The sequence below is a fragment of the Ptiloglossa arizonensis genome, chromosome 8 (assembly GCF_051014685.1).
Source record: "Ptiloglossa arizonensis isolate GNS036 chromosome 8, iyPtiAriz1_principal, whole genome shotgun sequence".
Lineage (NCBI taxonomy): Eukaryota > Metazoa > Arthropoda > Insecta > Hymenoptera > Colletidae > Ptiloglossa > Ptiloglossa arizonensis.
The window spans coordinates 7,109,479-7,132,138 of record NC_135055.1 but is presented as its reverse complement, the minus strand read 5'-3'; the positions used below and the strand labels follow the sequence as shown (position 1 = coordinate 7,132,138).

Below are 22,660 nucleotides of genomic sequence, written 5' to 3'. Positions count from 1 at the left end.
TAACAGTATGATTAGAAACATTACACAGAACTTAAGTTCGAAAGAAAATTAAAATCGTTACGTTTGAACGATTATTTTTAATTCTACATATAAATTTACTTCTTTACTACTTTCTCTAAATATTTGGAAGATAACATTTCATTTATACAAACTACGAATCGAATATAAATTACCGTGGCAATTAATTTTGATTTATGAAATAGTTTGATAGGATGAAATTGATACGGCAATTAATTTATCACTTGAGAAGCGGAGAAAACGAATGTAGCGTTATCTAGCGACCAAACGTCGTCAACACTTCCATAGAATACAAATGATAAGAATGCAAAATACGTTTATGTTGATTTTGTACTACGTGGGAACATCGAACTTGAGATACGTGGACACAATTTGTCAGTAAGATGACAACAACGAACTACTTGGATTTGGATATTAATAAACTGTTCGAAAATTTCACGATCAAAGAAATCGAGGCGATTCAAAAGAAAATTCAACATGAAAGTGACAGAAAGAAAATTGAGCTTAGAACTTTAGTTGGGTAAAGTTCATTTGAAGCATTTAGAATGATTTAGTATTTTAGACTTTTATAATTGCTTTTATAAAGTGATGTTTTTATGTTTATGGAATGTTTGCAAAATACTGTTAAAGAAAAGACGTTATTAATGTGCTTTCTAAATTTTGTCCAATGAGCAACTAAATATTTTCAGAGAAAGGTATCGAGATTTAATTTTGGCTGCAGACACAATTAGGAACATGAAAATAACTTCGGAACGTGTTATTGCACGGATTATAAGTATTGAAGATAAATTTCGAGAACTGCAAAAAAAATATCTTATTGGTTTTAAAATAGAACCAGTTAAAAATGAGAATAATAGGTATTTACAACTTTTTCTTTTAATTAATATATATCAACTATTATTTGAATTATTCTTTAAAGTGTGCCATTATCTCGCAGAAAGTTAGAAGGAATTCAAGATTCAGTTATTATCCAATTAAAAATCTTGATGGATATACCACAACATATTTGGTCCAATATTGAAACTAAGAATTTATTATTTGCCACACAGTTGTATTTAGTAGCACAGCACATAAACTACAGTTTGTTATTTGAAGTCGGAAGTGCAGACCTGTCAACGAAATATCAAATTGTCTCTAAGCAATGGGATGTTATTAGTCAGTTTAAAAATATTATATCTAACGAATGCAATAATATATTACAATCATTAAATGTACACTCAGAGGTTAGTATTAATTTAGACATATTTATTATGTATTGCAATATTAAACTTGTTATTTTTATTTTAGACTGTAGCAAATTGTTTGGCAGCGCTGGTGTTATTAAACGGATCATCATTCTCAGATTTGTTGGAAATGCTAATATCTATGCGCAATCATGCCATTAAATCTGTTGTTACAGATGAAAATGACAACAGTGTTAAGAACAAAATAAAATTGTGTATTGAAATATTAATTCAAACAGTAAATTTAATTTATTCGTGCTTCATAAGTAAGTAGCTACACATTTATTTACTTTACATATACTGTATTATAACATATTAAATGAATATTACAGATACCAAAGACAGATCTGCAGGTCTTGTTTTACAGTATATAACAAAGATTCAAGATCAAGAAGCATATTCATTGCTTTCTCAATTAGATTTGAACCAAGAATTACTGCAGGAATTTCTTCCAACTGTAACCAAACAACACAAACCATTTGTTCAAGATACTCCAGAGAACTTTCTTCTACCAGATCTTCAGAAAAGTATTAAATCTTGGTTGGAATGGGTTGCTGAATTTTGCAATCATGAAGTTACAAAACTTTTAAATCTAATAATATCCATAAAAGGTTTATATTATGTTCGTGAGGAAGCTGTTAGTATTAATCTACCTGAAAATTGGAATTCAATCTGGGAAGAAGTTTCTCTTCCAAGGATAACCTTTTGGGTAGAATTTTTCCAACCTATTATATCTCAAAGAGCTAAAAGTACGTAACGTGAATGTAAAATATATAGATACATCTTTTGTTTTTACTTGTTTGTTAGAAGTAATATAATTTTTAATAATTCATCAGATATTATAAACGATAAGTGGATAGAAACTATGACTGCATTAAAATCTGATGTAACAGAGCTATTGATTAAAGTAGTTCATGACAAATTTGAGTATCCAGAACATGATTTGCGATGGTTTGTTTGGAAGGATTCTCCGAGCGATATTCCTCAGAAGCTTAGCAAAAATGGTGGACTAGATAATAAAAGATCTCTACTGATGAAAACTAAAGGATATTCCCCTAATATTCTCAAGTTATGCGAGAATTTTGATATAAACTTGCACGCTCTGCTATCGGACCTAGAACAATACTTGTACGAGACTGAACGCGTGATGTCCATAAAAGAAAATCTCTTATTCACTAATATATCTTTAATCTCGAATACATTCTCTGATCGTGTAGAGATCCAGGAACATTTACAAACGATCAGCACCAGCATGATACAAGATTTTATAAGCTTTGTGAAAAATGTGTGCATTAATAACAAACCCGAATATGGTCAGCGTGATATAAATACTATCGTGATGGCAAGATTCCTTTTGGCATTGACAACATTAGGTTCAAATCTAAATAAGTGTTTTACACTGTCAAAGGTACCTGGATTAACTATCACGAACATTAAATGGCAATCAATCTGTGACAAATTGAAAGAAGAAAGCATTTCCGTGTGGTCAGTTTGGGCTAGCTCATATAAAACTAAAATAAGTGAACACAGGCAAAAATATATATCCGACGAACCGCTCAATGGTTTTGAAATACACTTAGTTATTTCAGAATGGGAAAAAGTAACCATTGAAGAAGACTTTGGAGAGGGCAAAAGAATAAAGTCTGAAATTTTAGTGCCATATCAACCATCCATACAACTGCAAAAGTTTTTAACTGCAATTAGTAAAGATTTAAATAAAATTATACCACACACTCTTCCAAAGTAAGTTATTAATTATATTTAAGTCTTTGTCACACATTACGCAGAATCATATACATTTATTTTTTAATTTCAGGAAAGTGCTTCATGAAATTATAGAAGACGTTGCTGCAGAATTATTGAATTACTATGTAATTATATTAAACAATGCACATGTCTCTCAGAAACAAGCCTTTCAGGTGTTGTTTGATATTAAATATGCCACTTTACTTATGGTGCCACGAGATAATAAATCTTTATCTGACTTATCAACAAAGGCTTGCGAGAGTGTATTATCTAAAATAGATCCTTTTGATTATGATGTCTTTAATCCATTCATCCACACCAATGTAAAGAAAAGTATTCAGAGATCTCTGGTGAGCACTTAGAGAATTGCAAAGTAGTTTATTGCAGGATATTTTCAACTTGTATTTGTTTTCTAGCTCATACTAGGAAATTTAGTGCCTCACTTGGAACAACTTCATTCAATTTTGGGTACACGTAACGAACATAATAACGCCGAAGGTGTGAAATCGGATTTACCTTCAGTGCTGGCTTTGTGTAATGGTGCACCATGGTTTCCACCTTTGACTGTAACAACTCCAGCCAGAAATTTGCCTCTAATGCCCGTAACGTTGCCAGAAAAAACACAGGTGGATATAATATTTTCAAATTTTAAACTCTGAATATGCATTTTTTAATCTTTATTCAAATATATAATTTCACTTCTACACAATCACTTCTATCACACGCTTACAAAAATTTATTTCATATAAATGCATCTGTACTCTTAGATTGCCAGAGCATTCAGATAAGATAGATCGAGCAATTGATTGCGGTAAGAAAATGATATTGCATGCCGCGTTTTTTCGTTACACAACTAATTTTTAACACTACAAATAATTTTGCGTTGTTTGTATGTTACATACATAATTTGTTTAGTTGCATCAATTTATTGTATACGCGAATTGTATATGATAAATAATGATTGCGTGGTTAGATATACTGCCAATTTGATAGAAACAGTGCCAAATATTGAAAATTATTTTCTTTATATTATAGCGTAAAAAAGTCACAAGTAAGGAAATCACGAAAAGCGATTCTGCCGGAGCTACAATCAAATCTGGAGCAGCTGCATTTTTCGGAGCGATGGGCTCCGACTGGTTTAGTAGTAGTTAATTTATTTATTTCATTTGCCGTTATAAGTTGTAAATATAATTTGATGTGTATGTATATATATATACTAGATATATATTATGTAAATATCATATTATCAAAGATTGCCTTTTTGACAATACTGTCAGCATCGAATAAAAAGTTTTATACAATCTTTAACTCTTCGTTATCAGATCTATATTATTATTAACAATTTTACGAACAATTAATACAACGTAATTTTTAATTAACATAAAACAATTTAAAATAAAAATAACTTTGTAAACAACGTTTCTCAGTTTTCTACATTTTAAAAACCAATGTAAAGTTAGGTTGCTCTGCATAGTAGTGACGCCAACGAGAGGTTTCCAAACTAATTTACGAATATCATTGACCGACACGTATGATCGGCTACACAATTCACCATAAGAAAACAAAGTACAACTAGAAAAAAAACATTTAACTAATCAGCTTAAACAATCAATATTTACGAAAGACCTCCTTGATTCTAGTACTTAATGAAATCACTATCAAACAACAAACTTTAGTACGTTGATACAAATTCAAACGCGACTTTATACAACGACAACATGAGAAGCTGTATAATAAATCAAACTACTTCGTCAAAGTATAATAAAGTAAATCGTTTAAAGTTTCTTAAACATTTATCGACCCAAAAATTACACATGATGTTTTTCAAAATCTACACAGCGTTCGTAGCGCCGCCGGCGATTTATAGCGACAAACGTGCGAGAAAGACGGTGAGACGGCGTCTACTGAAAGAACGATAAAGACAGGGAGGCTGAAAGTGTCGCGGACAGTTACGCAATTACCGACTACGAAGGGCCGTGAGAGGGGGGTGAGTAGTAAAATACGCCAGCGCAGTGTAGTACACGTTTTGGTACACGGCAAGATGGCCGGATGGGCCCAGCTGTGGTGATATCGGTCGTGAGACGTTCTCATTCCCACTTGAAGAAAAAACAACGATACGAGTCCCTTCAACTTCAGGAGTACCACAGAAACAATCAGAATCCCTATCAGCATCAAATGGTGAGTTAAAATTTTTTAATTTACGTTACCGCTTGCTGGAAAGCACGCGGATCGGTGCATGCGACGTTTCGCGCGCTGTTTTTCAAACTCTAGCAGACTACCTTGGGATTTGCGGTGCGGGTCGTCTGCTATGGTGGAGTCTCGGAACTGAAAAACGACTCACTTTTGCATCGTGACATTCTTTATTTCTATGCGCGATACATTTAGAATTTAAATTCGATTTCGAATCTTATGTCCGCGCAAAAATGTTCGAAGGTTTCTCGTTGCGTTTTCAAGATCAAGAAAGTTCTTACGGTGAAGCCATAACTTTAACCGTAAATCGAGTATCTATGGTGAAAGAGTCCGATAATAGGGGATCTTTATCGCATGGAGATTCTTTTTTATGTCAAATATTGATGTGTTTAAATTAAAACATAGCCGAAGTGTGTGATTTCGTTAACAATATTTTTTTAAATTTTATATTTTTCCCGCGTTAATTTGTACTAAGCAAGTGTACGAATACACCAAAGAAAGGAATTTATAGAAACGAAAATTTGTCGACGGATTACAATCCATTCATACTGATTGTAATATATTCCATCTGTCGAATGTGACGCCATGAAAAGACGTGGTAGATTCATTTGCATGCATCGAAGACAGGAGTGTTCTTAATAGATTTTTTTAAGCGCAAGTGTATATAAAGTTTGAACGATATGCGGATTATTTTCGCGCATGCGCCTTCTGTGAAAAAGACTATCGAAATCACTCGATTCCATTCGAAAAGAATAAACAATTCACGATACTGTTTTTCAGCGAAACAGACGCAAACAAAGTACAAATTGTTTTTTCCGCGATACGATACCAATTAATTATGAAACTTGACGTTGATTAATCGCAAGAGGTCAACACACGGATCGACAGGAGGCAGTTAAGCCGACAGACGTTCTTTCTTACCGTTTCACGGCAAAATCACCACCGTCGGGGTCAAAACAAATGACGGTCTGTTGGACAAAGGCCAAACTACACGTCGGGCCGCATCGCGAGAACAAAAAATGCTTTGCACTTCCGATATTGAGCGGAAAAGGTTGCAATGCGGTAACGATTGATCATTTCTTCGGAGGAACGATAACAGATTCTGTTTAAGAAAATGGAAGATTAATTAATACAAATTTAGTGTAAATATACATTTAAGTAACTCTAGAGATCCCTCAAGAATTTGTTCTGCAGTAAACTATAACGAGTCACAGATCCGGTACAAGTCGTATTCCTTTTCTGATTGTAGATAGAATAAAATTAACTAATTTTTATAACCTCTTTAAAATAGAAATGTATAATATTTTAAACGTAACCTGTATGGAATTCTGTCCGTAGACGCATTAACGTGTTAAATTTGGGCAGTTTTCTCCACGTTGTAGGAATAAAGTAGATTTTTTTTAAATTCATTACATAAGGTCATTTACGATCACTCTGGTTAGTGACGTCTTGCGCTAACAAGAAAGTGAATCTTGCTAGTGAGTTACTTTCGTTTGTGGCTTGGTTGGTTTTTATTTGCTTTTTGTTTTTTTTATTATTATTATTATTATTGGTAACATCTTTTCATTAGTGGACCGTAAGCTACCTAGTAACATTTTTCTTCCTACGCACACGATTTACGTCTTCGGTAATTTGGCAACGGTCGTTACAAACGTGCGCCTCATTAATTTTCTCTTCTTTCGTGTAATACTGTTCGATAGGGTTGATAAATTTTGGGAAATAACAGCACTTGCTACGAGTCAGTATAACATGTTAGGAGCTGATAAAAATTGTTCAAGAAAACAATGGAGAATAATTAGTCCATAATATGTAGAAATGGGTGTTTTAAATTCTTCATTCTTTTATGTAGGTCTTAAGCTCGCTTATATGCATGTAATGTAACATACACAATTGGATGAAATATTGCACAAATTTATTGAAAAATATAATTAAATCGTGTGTCGATTTTATTCGAAAATGTATCGAATGGAAATAATTTTGGATACTATTTAAAATAAACATTTAACGTGACAATGCAACGTATTTCTATTTTTCTTCAAATTATCGTGATCTTTTTATTTAAGGTCATCGCATATAGTTGAATTCAAGGTTTCTTGATTACAACAATACGGCTCTCGAAATAAGTGACTTCTTCCCGCCATCTGTTTTGCACTCAAAAGTAACAATATTAAGTTACTCAGAATGAACCAGCTTGTATAATGTGTGAAATTTAGATATTTATCTTTCCAAGTAATTTTTCAAATAAACTAAAATTCTTTATATTATTATCGTTCCATCGAAGAAGATATTTTCCAATAGATTTTATCCTGATCTTTTGGACATCATTTATAACGCACATCCAACGTTTGCATGTTTTTCTTTACCATAACCTTCAAATAACCCGATGTTTCACAATTAACCGACATTCGAGTGGACCGCTGCGACTTTCGAGCGCAAGGGTCAGATCGAGATGTAGAAAGAGATTCGACGTAGATCCAGGAAAGGTTAACAAGCTTTCACGGAACGTGTGGCGCCCCTATCGAGGCGATTCACGATCGAATGGAAAGACAAAGGACCGCGGTCGGCAAAAGTCCGCAATAGATCGGCGTCATTCTCTCACCGATCGCTATTTCGTACCTAATTTTCCATCGTTGATACACACGGCGACTTTATTGCTGCGCGAGTTCGTTACCCTCGCTGATTCTCTCACGTGGGTTTAAGAATACACTCGACCAGGGGAAACACAGTGGAAAATTCAACGTGGCTTTCACCCGTCGACGGGAAAGTTTATCGCGACGATGCGCCGTCACGATAATCGTCGAGGAGCTTTTGTGTTCCGTTTAATCGGTCCGAGAGATTGTCGACGACGTCGTCGTAACATCGTGTGTGTATGTAACAAGATGAATGGAAAAGTCTTGAAATTCGTTCGATCGTCGCGTCCAACCGAACGACAAGATAAGGGTGCTCCCGTATCGATGACTAATCTGATATCGTTGTTATCACTACACTGATCGGTGTGATTAAACAAAACCGCTGATTCTTTGAACTGTGACGACGTTTTTCGTAGAAACGATACGTGCGAACACACCGTACGAACTATCCTCTCGCATGTTGTTCTCCGATCGTTTCTTAACCTTCGTCGGTCACACTCGCGCTATTTACTGTGGCCTGTTCCTTACGAACGTTAGTTCAGTGTTTTTCAAAGTAGAGGGCGCGCTCTCTAGGAATGACGCTTCACAACATAGTAGAACGTAAAGGAAAATTCTTAATACAGAAGAACGTGTATAACATTTATTTCTATTAATATATCGATCATCGAAGTTTAACAACTGTAGCATATTTGTTTTCCGTATCATTCTAATTTCTTCAGAGACGCATTGCTGTTTACAAGCTATTATAAATAAGCTATTTATTTTGGCTCTCTTCGGTAATGATATGTACATAATATTAATGTAGAATCCAATGAATAAAACGATTGATAAACACTATAATGTTACAGGTTGTTGCGTTCAGTTTTTAAATCTGAAACAAGTGACCTGAAAATTTGCTGCTTAACTGGTATATCTGCACCTTCGAACCACGCTTTTTCCTTAATAATATTTCCATATCTTTAAGGGCAATACAAACACTCGTGTATACTCTTAAACGTTTCACCCTGATATACCGAGTGAGTCACGTTGAACATCACTGAAACATCATTGTACCATAGTTGACACCGAGAGGAATTTATTTTACTTTCGACGTGTGAAATTTGTTCTTCAATGTATCTTTTGAACAAGATTGCAAGACCATCTACTTTTCTTTTAAACGGAAACACGATTTTGGATCACGCGACGTCACAGCCGTTACCGGAACGAGGTTCAACGACTTGCGACATCATATTCTTGGATACGGAACACGTAAATTATATAACCGGTGACAGGTTGAAAAAAATCGATCAAAGAAATAGACACTTTCACACCTCGCGTTCCTGTTTCATCGCCATGCGTTTTTCTTTTCATTTCGTAAGGTTCTGTTCCTGTTTATCGGATTAAACTCAGCCATATCAAGCAGACGCGAGGCTACGGGCACGATCATGTTTCGTTCTTCGATGTGACCCAGATCGGATCGGATTCGTGGTTATTCTGATACGGAGAAGACTTGACCAGGTTCGATCCGTGCATTGTCCCTAAAAATACACAAAATGGCACGTTCGTTTCTAATCAACGTCAAACCAACTGTCAAGCGTTCGTTTTCAATCTGTAATTTTATCCATTCCGTTCTATCTATACATCGTGTAGATTCAGTTTACACACGTTTCTTTTTCCTTTTATCGACGCATCAATGTTGTTTATCGCGTACAGTCTTGTTTGCTTACCGCAATACATGTAACAATTGGTAATCGTTAAAACACCGTCACGTACAGTGGTATCGATAATCGTATCGTAATTAGATCGTATAACATTCGTGAGAACAAAGTAATCGACGCTCCTTGATCGATAGCTGATATAAATTCCTCCATAAGAGCCAATTAAGTTGGAAGTGATTCTGTGTTCAAAAGTGAATCGAAAACGTGGAATAATCGGTCCCTATTAATTCGTTTACCGATATTATTATATCATTCCATGGTCACGTTTCAACTTTATAAAATTTGATTTTTTGTCGGTATATTTGTTTTTTACTTTTCGAGTGAAAATAATTTTCTTCTTTGTTTTTCTTTTATTCGATTTATACCAAAAAACGATTTAAAACTGCAAAACAAGTTTGTTTAACAAAGAGTTTTGAATAAACAATGTTTGTTAAAGGTATGTTTAATATCATTCTACTTCTGCTTCATTTTAAATCTTGAAATTAATTGAAAAAATTGGGACCGTGGGACCGACATTTTCTGCTTCGTAGCTCGGTTTTTGAGAAAAACGATCTTACAACTATGCGTAACTGCGCATGTGCGGAAAGTCCCACCTTTACCGGATATTTCGGCGCATCCGGTGCAAGACTTCGAAATCGATTATCTTGAAAACGGGGTCTCGTACGAGAAAATTTCATTTTGGATTTTCGGTTCATTTTTGTACGTAGAGTCGTTTCCAATTCTATTTGTTCAATAAACGTTGTAATTTTAATACAATCGTATAAAACGTAAACCCAAATCTTCACTTTGAAGATCAGATTCGAATCGAAATTTAACTTCGATCCAAACGGGTATTTTTCATTCAAAAATTCAGATTACTGTTCATATTTCTTTGGCAATAATGATTAGAGAATTCTCAACGATTTGTTGTTTCATTTGTCATAAAACCGACCAATCCTCGCCAAGGAGATAAATTGTGTCTAATATATTCGAGATACGTAACATTTTACAGTGAGTTTACTTCCTGTGCTCTTAAAACACCTGGCAATATTAATCCCATTGGTCCCAGAGCGTGAAATGGACCGCGCGTAAATATAATAGTTTCGCGCGCTCGGAACGTCGTATTTTTACGGTCCGGATCCAAGACTGGCAGGGAAATGTGGCTGCAAGTCGATAAAATACTTTTCGAAGTGGAATACACTCACGACGGAGCTACGACTCCGACCCACATTCACGGAGTCCTGGAATAATCGATGACAAAGGTCGAATTGTGGTGAATTTACCAGCCAACAGAAACGTTGCACCATAAAAAGTGGTTCGAACTAGTTCAAAGTTGTTGCGAGTATTCAAGATTCAGATCGATTCAAGGGTGAAAGGAAGTGACGTCAATAATGTAATTCAGGAATAAATAGACTTCTTCGGAATGAATCGAATAGTTTTCTTTAATTTACAGCCAACAGAAACGTTGCACCATAAAAAGTGGTTCGAACTAGTTCAAAGTTGTTGCAAGTATTCAAGATTCAGATCGATTCAAGGGTGAAAGGAAGTGACGTTAATAATGTAATTCAGGAATAAACAGACTTCTTCAGAATGAGTCGAATAGTTTTCTTAATTAGAGATGTAAACAAATATAACTGATTCAAAGTGAAAAGAAATTGTTCTTATCGATTGTCTCATTAAATATAATATTGTGTAAACATTATAGGAAGATTTAAAAAATTAAGGCACGACGGTTAGGTAAATCGTGCACTTATCGGGGTAACGAATTTAATAAGGAGTCCACGTACACAATACCCCCACCATGGTTATGTTTGTTCGCTCCATCTCTAGCTTCGCTAGTTGCCAAGCGACTATCCCTTCCACCTTTAGCTTCTTTCGTTGCTACGCAACCACGCTGTAACAGACTGCAATAAATGAGGTTCCCGTGCAATCATCGAGGTTACATTTATCGAGGTTCTACTGTTAGTGTATGTAAACTATTAATAACATTGATCGTTTCCAGTGTTAGAAATTGTTTAAAATTTTTGTTCCTTCTGGGATAGTTAGATTCAGATAGGCTTAAGGAATAATTGTAATATATATTTTAATACATCGTTTTATATCAACAAAAGATTCTTTTTTCGTTAGCAAAATGAAAGATTCAGTAGAGAAAAGTATCCGAAAAGAATAACGCTATTGTTGTACGATTAATGTTAGTAATTTTTTATAATTGAAAAGAGTAACACGAAAGAGTAATACTGAAAAGAGTATACTTCTTCGTGTAGTTGACCCGTAATGAATGAGAAGAAAAAAAAGAATCAAGTGATTCACGAAAGACAGTTTAGAAAGTAGCTTAAGAAAATAATATTTCGACAGATCGCTTATCGTTATCGCTTGACTAACCTCGCTACTGTGTGATCTTCAAGTATTTGTTATTGCGTCAATGCTCGTGATTCATTCTTCTCTGATGACATTTTCCTGGCGTCATTTTGTTTTCAATCGATCAATAATTTTTGGAGCCTTTTGTTCGTTCAAATACAATTGCACTGAACTCGACAAGAAATATTTCAAAAATTACTTGAACTCAGAAAGGAAAGTTTTGAAATTTAATTTAAGATTAATTCAAGCAAATAATTGTAACTAACAATTTTTTAAATTAATTTCAAGATTTAAAATGAAACAAAAGTAGAACGATATTAAACATACTTTTAACAAACATTGTTTATTCACGTTTAAACGTTTTGCAGTTTTAAATCGATTTTTGGTATAAATCGAATAAAAGAAAAAAGAAAAAAAAGAAGAAAATTATTTTCACTCGAAAAGTGAAAACAAATATACAGACAAAAAATCAAATTTTATAAATTTGAAACGTATTATAACGAATTAATAGGGACCGAAATTGAGAAAGTGGACAGGTTGCATGTTTTAGACTCAAGTTGATCGATCTTTGTCAATAACAATGACAATAACAAATGTTAACGAACAATTAAAAATATTTACATACCGATAGGAATCTGGTGTTCTGTTGCATAAACGATATTGATCTACATTTCCATTCAGTATCAGTTGTCGAGATGAGTATCGCTGATACCAACGATGAAGTCTGAAAATTAGGCTTGAACGAAATTATTCCAGCCAAAGTCCATTCATCTGAGAACAAACAAATCGATACAAGATGTTTCATTATGTGTATGTATTGTTCGCGTAATTACGTGGAAAATTTGCCGTACGATTAAACACAGAGTTTACTACTGAAAATTTCGTGAGGATTTTAAATCAAATTGAATTTAAACAATGATGGTAAATTTCGATCGGTATTCAATTTTATGATTTATGGGGGAAATTTCTGCAGTTGTATCAGTCTTATTTCCACACAAAATTCGATTGATTTTATTCAATTTGTTTGTATTAAAATTTAATTGGTTTTACCGATATTATTTATACGGGAAGATTCGTTGTTTTTTTTTATCAGCAACCATGAATTTTCTCCTTTATTTCATTAATCTTTTTACAGTTGTTACATTTCCACTTTCAATCGAATTTTCAACGCGCGAAGAATTTTTCCAGATTCGTTTTCGACCAGTGTAAAAATATAATTAATGTGGCAACGCACATGTATGTTGTAGTTAATAATAAAATACTTATTATAATGCCATAATCCGGATGATAAGTGCGTTTAACGAGGCGTGCAACTGTTGGCACATCCCGTTTGTAAATCGCTATTAATTGGACCGAGCCTCTTTCCATGCCATTACTGACGCTAATACCCCAAAGAACGTACTACACTACTATGTCGCAGCCATTCGTTTGTTTTTCACGGTAGAGTAATTAACAATGATTATTCATTCTTCCTCTCCGCTATTTCTTGAATAACTCCTCGTGCTATGTTAAATGCGAAGTAATATATTCTATTCAGATAAATACGAGTAAAAGTGTTACATAAAAAGTGAATTTAAATTACATAATTTATAAACACAGTTCACAGAAACTCGATCCATGTTTATTGTACTTGGAGCATATATCGTTCGCAACTTGAATTTTATAAAAATAATAAAACGTATCCGAGTGATTCGATAAAAATTCAAGTGGAATTGAATCAAGTATTTCTTCAAAGTATTCACGTTTGTATCATTTGTTCTCGAAATAAACCCCTTTGTTATTTTGGTTGGATGGAAATTATAAATGAAACTGGAGTATTCGAAATGGATTTTACTAAAAGTCTCTCGCTACGTAAGTTCCAAATCGTCAATGTACATTTTGCTGTTAATCGGAAGCCAATGAATCGAAACATTAGAATAAAGTAAGTCATCGTTATTTACTTCTCGGTCTTCTAGATTATTGACTCCGTCGCTATCGCTCCCTATCGAGTTTGACCCCGAATAATGGTGCAATCTCGAATCTGGGCCTTAGCCATGATTATCGACAAAGCACCATTAATGTCTGTCAATGATTGATAGAGGATTCAAGTAGTTCTTTGTGGAAGCAGAAGAATCTTAAAAATGTATAATATATTATTTTTATCGAATGAAATATTACATAAGAACAGAATTGCATTCTGCAGATGCAAGATGAAGAAACAAACGAGGCTGTCTTAAAACCTGATCCAACTCAATCCTGAACTTATCGTTGGACTCAAATATAGAGTGTAACAATAAGAATAGAATGTAATAAAGTCACAATTTTACAAAAGGCAAAAGTTTCTTTCAATTATTTCCTGCGATATACATCATTTTACTGTACAAGCTTAATATCGTTACAATTATATTTACTATATTCGCACTAAAATTATCGTACACCTAAATAATGTGGATATAGTTATATTTACGTACACAATTGGTGTATCCTTTATTCAGAATTTTCATATTCCATCTATACGTATCCACAGTCTCTGCATCAAAGTATTTATATTCAAAAATGAAAATTTATATCGCATTTACCATTTCTATAATCACAAGTAAATATTGTACGATACATCGATTAACAGTGCCATTGTATTTCAACGTTAGATACATCAATACCGTTGTTTCGTTTTTGTCGTCGTTTCTAGTCCTTTGGGGAGCGGAGACTCGTCCTTATTATCATACAACGTAATCGTGTCAAGCTTTCATGCTTGAAACCGTTTCACGGCACAAATCTTCTCTTTCCACGTTTCCTTTTGTAATATCCGTTATTTTCGTGGCGAATAAACACTGCGATTACACGGTCGTCTGTCCTCCGCGCGATTTACATGATGTAACGTCGATTGCCGTTATTTGCGACTGAAATTAACGACCGAAAGCGGTAATTACCGCTTTCAGAGTAGACTGTCGTTCATCATCGACTACCCCACTTCCCCGTCTCTTGGTATTCGTTATTTTTCTTCGAGGCTCGTGGTTTCGTCGTCTTTGTTCGATAAATATGTTCCGTTATCGGACAATTAGTCCATCAGAGTACTATCGACGAAATATCTGAAAAGGTCGCGTGGTGCCTCATAGAGGAATGTTCACATCTGTCTCTGAGAGAGGAAGTGGTCTTATCGAACGTTTAACGGGTAAATATCGCTATTACACGCGAAAACATTACGCTAATAACGAAGATATTAGATTCTGGTTTCGTAGAAACGTCCCTCCGGATTTTTTATATTTTTCACGTGTCTCGTGAACCGTCTCGTTGATAATAAAGCACGATTAAAAGTGGCGCCTTCGTTCGCTGATTGAACTTCAGACTTAGTTAACAATTCTGTTGTTGTTTACGGTAAATGATCATCGGTGATTTTACTGGAAATTTTGGCTCGTGCCGATGATAGTAACTATTGCTAACAATATGTTGATCGAATAACGTGGAATATCGAGGAATTTTTTCTTTTTTTTATCGTTGAAATGAACAGTGATAAATTCCATTCGTGTCAGCCGTGGCAATAATTGTCAATCGTGGAAAATTGTTGACTGTTTCGATTAAATAAACTCACTTTCGATATGAAAGAAAATTGAAAATTAATAACCCGTTGATTATGAATTTTCAAGTGTATTTTTTGTAAAATTGCACGACTTACTTTGCAGGTAAAATATAAGATTGAAATGGTGGAATAGAAATGGTGTAGATTTTACCGTGGTTAGCTTTCTTATAACTTTGTTTGAAAATATTTGAGAACATTAAGAACATTTTTATGTTCTTTTATATCTGCTCTCAAATTTTCCCGCCTAAAACCACTTGAATTTGTTACTCGATTAGCGGAATTTCAGAATAATGGCGATTATTCTTAAATTTCTTACAGTGTTTCTCTTGAGAAAGAAAATACGTTATTGCTATGACCGAAGCTAATCTTCGAATCTAAAAATGAAATTACCAATTTTAGAATTTTACATCAAGGATTGTGAACCTACAACACAAGTCTCAACATAAACGCAAAGAGAATTAAGTTTCCTCGACAGAAAGTGGGATTAATCAGTTCGACTCATATGTTCTAATTATAGAATGTATATGCTTACCATTGATAATAAATGCTTAATATTATCCATTTTCATTTTGTGACTTTAAATAATCGCTAAATTGCTACTAACCTAATATTACTTCGATTCGACATAAATTATTTAAATATCAACATCGTTTTCGATAAACATTTCGGTTCATTCCAAAAGTACAGATATTGAAGTTAGGTTGCGACAATATCATTATAAGAGAACCTCGTTTTTTACGTATTTATGCATTTACCTCATTTTTTATATTCGCGTTTAACGATAATAACAATATAAAAGTTAAATTAAAATTAAAATTAAAATTTTAACAACAGCAACATTCTTTTGTGAAATATAATATAATTCACTGTCGGTTAAATTGCAATCAGTTTCGTAAATATGATTACATATGTTTTTCGTTCATTAAGGAATTGCGATTAACTTAAAAAAATATGGGCAATTTGGGACAATTTTCGTATAAAAAATAATAGTAAAGATAAATTGCCGCAAGTTCTTGTCCAGGCGCCACATATTGTGTAAACGTTGCAACATAAATCTACAACAAACGTTTCGTCAGCTCTCTTCCTTTCCCATTGCCACAAATCGGTAATAAAGATTAAGTATGTCAGTGGTCAACAACTTAATCGAGTTGACGATACTCGAGACTCGTGCTTCGACGACAATTTTTTTTGCCTACTCCGCGATACCTTTTTTCCTTGTTTTAGTTTCCTAGGCCGTTGAACCGTGCAACGATAAGGTACGACACTAATTATCGAAAGTTGTACATCATTTCGTGGTTAGTTTTCGAAGCCAATTACAATTTTTCTATCACGGAATTCTGACGAGAAATGGTGCACGTTACGTCGATGAAATATCAACAATGATAATTCGTAGACGATAAAATACGAAAGAGTATTAACGAATAAAACAAATCAAATAAAAATGATTCGAATCTCGGGAAAGTATTTCACCATGTTCATCGAATCTTTTATTTTTACACGTTCAATTTCGCCTGTAACGCGTTACACTTTCAAATAAAAATAATTTCATTCGAATACCATGTACGCGTCTCGTTGGAATTAAATTGTAGAAAATTATTGAATTCATTTAGAGAAGTCTAATCGGACGAGCATGAAAAAATTATAGCAGGTCCTTCAGGGTTCAAGGGACTCGCGCGTAATCTACTTGGAATCCATGAAATCGTAGAGGACAATGATTTATTATCGCTTAGGAGATTCGACGGTGATGATGATCGATGTAACAAATCTTTTCGATTATCTTTGCGATAAATAGAAAATAACAACGACCGCTGTTTACGTTCATTTGTGCACTGCCATGCAACTGCACTAATATATACTATTAGTATAATAGTACTAATAGTATAATACAAGTACTATATTCCATTATTACCACTGTGCAATTATAGTCCACTATTATAATAATCTGCAACTATACAATATCATAACACATGTTATAGCATGTTACTAAGTTACTGAAGAGCGCTACCGCAGAACTCTACTATATTATTATAGCAAACTACCATATTTTTCTACTATATTAAGTTATTATAATGCACTACTATACTACACATAGCATACTACTATTCTATACTAATGTGCTCTACTCCGTTACTACACAACATTACATTACACTACTATGCTCTGCTGCTATAAATATTGCTCTACTTTACTACTGTACTACCACAGTATTAACAGTGTACTATTATATTATACTATATGTAGCGTATTACTATTCTATACTAATGTGCTCTACTCCGTTAACACACAACATTACATTACACTACTATACTCTGCTGCTATAAATATTGCTCTACTTTACTACTGTACTATCACAGTATTAACAGTGTACTATTATATTATACTCTATGTAGCGTATTACTATTCTATACTAATGTGCTCTACTCCGTTAACACACAACATTACATTACACTACTATACTCTGCTGCTATAAATATTGCTCTACTTCACTACTGTACTACCACAGTATTAACAGTGTACTATTATATTATACTATATGTAGCGTGTTACTATTCTATACTAATGTGCTCTACTCCGTTAACACACAACATTACACTACTATATTCTGCTGCTATAAATATTGCTCTACTTCACTACAGTACTACCACAGTATTAACAGTGTACTATTATATTATATTATATGTAGCGTGTTACTATTCTATACTAATGTGCTCTACTTCGTTACTACACAACATTACATTACACTACTATACTCTGCTACTATAAATATTGCTCTACTTTTCCCCTATATTGGCACAGTAGTAACAGGAATACCATACATCGCTTCGTGATTACCAGAATATTATTGCACGCAAAAGGTAGAAATGACGACCCCAAGACCCATCACGATCCAACAACATTACTTATTTATATTACCCGTGAAAAACAGATCCACACGAGTTTCTTTTCGTTCGTCAAGGAAAGGTGTGCTGCTGTCAGGTGTATCGAAAATATATTTAAGTTGTCAGTCGAATGGAAATTCTGATCGATGGAATCCACTCTTCTTCTAAAAGAATTCTTTTCAGTGTGTAGTGGTGAACGCGTCGATCCGACCGCCTTGTTATTCTCTCGAGAGGTTCTTTCTTTTCTGCTTCCCTCTTCCGATACCAAGAAGAGGATGCAGTGAAAAACAATCGCACTGATGCAACTCGAGAGCTCTCGTTCTAGTGGCGAAACTTTTGCGACAACATCCACGATAAACTCGGTTCTGAATTCATCGGCCAGACGAAGCAATTGCGTCTAGATGGAGTACACAGGTAACGGGTAAACGCGGGAACACGTAAGGCTTCCGGTTCTTAGACACTCGCTTCCGTAGAAATCGATACTGGTTGCAATGAACCGTGACAGTTGATTCTCGCGTTTTGAAATATGTAGCGCGAAACCTGTGATTTGAGAACGGATGGAGAATGCCTTGGATAAAGGACAGTATAGTCGTGAAATAATCGGATGTCGTAAAAATTTAGAAAATTGAGTGAACTGTGTTTTTTTTAAGGTAAGGGTATAAGAAAATAGGAAAATATATAGGATAAAATACGTGACTTGGGAGTGGATGAAAAATAGGCGAAGGATAGTATAGTCGAAAAATAATTGCATATTGTACAAAATTTGTAAAAATTAGAAAATTCGGTAAACCATGTTTTTTTTCCTAAGGTTAGAGAATCAGAGTTTGTAATTTCTTGGAACTGGTTGCAGGTATAGAATTAGTATTGTGTTTCTACTTTTTCGTTCGTAACAGTGCTTTCGAAAATTTAGGGAGTACAAAGGTTTTGTAGACATTCTGAATATATACGTTTCTTCAAATTATCATTATTGTTCCTTGTAATAATGGTTGTCGCTAAGTGTATCGTATACTATTACCGGTTGTATGGACCTATTTATATTTAGTCCACACTCAACTCAATCCTCAATTGACTATTTACGATTTCACTTGTCAGTAGTCAATCTTTTATTAATATCAAACACAGTCCGTAATCTTGTTTCAGATTAACCTTCATTTTCTTTGTCCTCCAACCAACCAAGTTTTTAATCAGATTTCTTTTATATTCTACTGTAACAACAATAAATATTTCAACATTTCGACAAATTTGTATAAACTGTGTATTTAATATTCAATCAGCACTGATCGAGTTTTTATCAAAATAGAATCCACAATAAATTTATAATTCAAAATTTACTCTTTCCTTTCTGTTATCGGTATTTAATTCAAACCAAAATTTCAATCAGTATCAAATTAAACTTCCATCAACTTTCATCTCTCCAATCAAGAAACAACACTCTAACTAAGTTATATAGTTATTCAACTATAACTTTAGTTTCTTTCTACACTTAACCTCCTCTTATATAGTACCCACTCAACATTGCATCAACAATCATCTGTAAACTTTGTTTTCAATCTACATTCAACTACTGATCAATCTTCTCGGATTACCATCTTGTCACGACATTCGATCAACACGTCTGTTATGATTCATTTCATCAACACTCAACCGAAACCTTATCTTCCTTTTGGCATCCAACCATTGATTCATTTTCTGGAATCACCATTGTTATCACAGCATTCAATCAACACTCTTTTGTTGAAATTCATTCTACAACACTCAACACAACATTTCTTCAACACTCAATCGAAATCTTTCCTACCTTTAACCACATAGTACATCTCAGGAATCGATCAATTCGTTATAAACATCGATCAACAAGTTTCTTTCGAGATTCATTCCACCACGTAACATTTCTTCAACACTCGATCCAAGTTTTACCTTTCTTCTGCATTTAACCATCGACGAATCTTTGAAAAACATCGGTTAGTCGCAACCTTCGATCACCTAGATTCATCCGTTCAACGTTTTGTCAACACTCGACTCAACCCACTAATCAGTGTTTTCGAATACTACTATGTCGCAGCCATCCGTTTGTTTTTCAGGGTAGAGTAATTAACAATGATTATTCATTCTTCCTCTCTGCTATTTCTTGAATAACTCTTCGTGCTACTATATGTTAAATGCAAAGTAATATATTCTATTCAGATAAATACGAGTAAAAATGTTACATAAAAAGTGAATTTAAATAACATAATTTATAAACACAGTTCAGAGAAACTCGATCCATGTTTATTGTACTTGGAGCATATATCGTTCGCAACTTGAATTTTATAAAAATAATAAAACGTATCCGAGTGATTCGATAAAAATTCAAGTGGAATTGAATCAAGTATTTCTTCAAAGTATTCACGTTTGTATCATTTGTTCTCGAAATAAACCTCTTTGTTATTTTGGTCCCATGCTTCTGCATTTAACCACCGACGAATCTTTGAAAAACATCGGTTGGTCGCAACCTTCGATCACCTAGATTCATCCGTTCAACGTTTTGTCAACACTCGACTCAACCCGCTAATCAGTGTTTTCGAATACTTCTCTTATCAGCAACGGAAGATGAACTTCGTGTGTACGAGTGATGCGAGTTACGAGGCCCGACTCTATGTAGATAAACGAGAAAGGGGCCACGCGCCTCTGTCACGATCCACGCCGTGTTCACCGATCTCCGCGCGCGCATCGAAAAGCGATCATGGCTGCACGGCGCCTAAGCATCTTTTTTTCAACGTGGACACCGATAACGCGTCGCGAACGATAACGTTCCGGGGCTAAGCCGGGCCAATAAATGCTGGGACTTTGCGCCCACCAGTCGCACACTCTACGAACTCGTTTCACGAAATTCACGTCCGGTAAAGTTTCATCTCGAGCGTTGGCGCTATCGTCGACCAGGAATTAGAATCGGGGATCATCTCGTGTAGTTATTCCGTTGACTCAGCTGCCCTCGATCGTTGACATCGCTGATTACCGCTTTCGACAGCAAGTATCGTTGTCCGTGCAGTCAACGCGAGATTATCACGGAAGACTCTACTCAACAGAGAACACCAGTGACGTTTTCTATACTCGGGGCTTGTCAGAGTTCTGTATAATTCAAACTCTTGCATTCTCAGCTCGATTAGAAAGATTTCCGCAGACTCCTCCTTGGAGAAGAATAATTATCGAGAACCGTGGAATTCGTCAGTGTCGAAGACTGTAATTGTTGAGACTTGATACCAAGGAGATTAGTACCCACTTACACGTGGAAAGTTGTCCTTGGAGGATCAGAGTCAGCTGTGTTAACTCACCACTTGTCACGAGTTATGTACCGATCTTGAGTCGCCATCGACATTGAATCCAAAGAAAATAATTGTCTCGAGTAATGTGGAATTCACCAGTGTTGAAGACTGTAACTTTCGAGTCTCGATATTAAGGGAGATCAGAACCCACTTAACGTGGAAAGTTGTCCCTTGGAGGATCAGAGTCGGCTGTGTTAACTCACCAAACATTGTCACGAGTTATCTACCAATCTTGAGTCGCCACTGACATTATTTCGGAGAATCCGGAGAAAATAACTGTGTCGAGTAATGTGGAATTCACCAATATTAAAGATTATAACTTTCGAGTTCCTATACTAAGGGATATCAGAACCCACTTAACGTGGAAAATTGTCCCTTGGAGGATCAGAGTCGGCTGTGTTAGCTCACCAAACATTGTCACGAGTTATCTACCAATCTTGAGTCGCCACTGACATTATTTCGGAGAATCCGGAGAAAATAACTGTGTCGAGTAATGTGGAGTTCACCAATATTAAAGATTATAACTTTCGAGTTCCTATACTAAGGGAGATCAGAACCTACTTAACGTGGAAAATTGTCCCTTGGAGGATTAGAGACTGTGTTAAGTCACCGAACATTGTCGAGAGCTGTCTACAGACATTGAGTCACCATTGGCATTGAATTCGGTGATTCTTTTGGATGAGAAGTACCGATAGTTAAAGACAATCGATTCGTGGTGTCGATATTTAAACGAAAGATTATGGTACCGAGATAGACCGTTTCCAGCGCCATCCTGAAATATCGATATTAAAAGTGCGAGTGTCGCAACGAGGTCGTGAGCACGTTGTGATCGTGTGGTCTCGTTCTTCGTTAAATAATGTTGGATCGCAACGTGGTGCTGGTGCTGCGCACCAGACACGAGAGGACCGAGAGACGTTTGAGACACAAGAAGGAGGCAAACCCGCCACCGATGGAACCGCCACCGCAGCTAGTGAACAACAATCACCTCTATCTTGATCTGAACATGAACTTTAGCGAGAATATTAAGCAGCAGGCCGTCAGGATGAAAAAGGTGGGTATTCTTTCGTAAAAATAATCGATCG

At 35.0% G+C, this 22,660-nt stretch overlaps 2 protein-coding genes across 3 annotated transcripts in view; both read left to right on the top strand.

Moving 5' to 3' along the window:
- The first annotated feature begins 346 nt into the window (after positions 1 to 346).
- On the top strand, positions 347 to 4,289 carry Cog1 (conserved oligomeric Golgi complex subunit 1). 2 transcript variants are annotated; one of them, XM_076317889.1, is made up of 10 exons: positions 347 to 538; positions 708 to 875; positions 956 to 1,241; positions 1,306 to 1,507; positions 1,574 to 1,990; positions 2,078 to 2,984; positions 3,058 to 3,337; positions 3,404 to 3,613; positions 3,755 to 3,798; positions 4,023 to 4,289. In XM_076317889.1, the coding sequence occupies exons 1-9, from the start codon at positions 402 to 404 to the stop codon at positions 3,773 to 3,775; spliced, it is 2,628 nt and encodes an 875-aa protein (XP_076174004.1). In that variant the 5' UTR covers positions 347 to 401; the 3' UTR covers positions 3,776 to 3,798; positions 4,023 to 4,289. The 2 variants fall into 2 exon arrangements, with proteins under 2 accessions (XP_076174004.1, XP_076174003.1); XM_076317888.1 differs by lacking the exon at positions 3,755 to 3,798.
- A 751-nt stretch (positions 4,290 to 5,040) lies between these two features.
- Rab32 (RAS oncogene family member Rab32) overlaps positions 5,041 to 22,660 on the top strand; it is a 46,719-nt gene continuing 29,099 nt past the window's right edge. The window contains exon 1 of the mRNA XM_076318144.1: positions 5,041 to 5,165. Coding sequence (XP_076174259.1) covers positions 5,163 to 5,165 — 3 coding nt within the window. The 5' untranslated portion in view covers positions 5,041 to 5,162. The remainder of the gene's footprint in view (positions 5,166 to 22,660) is intronic.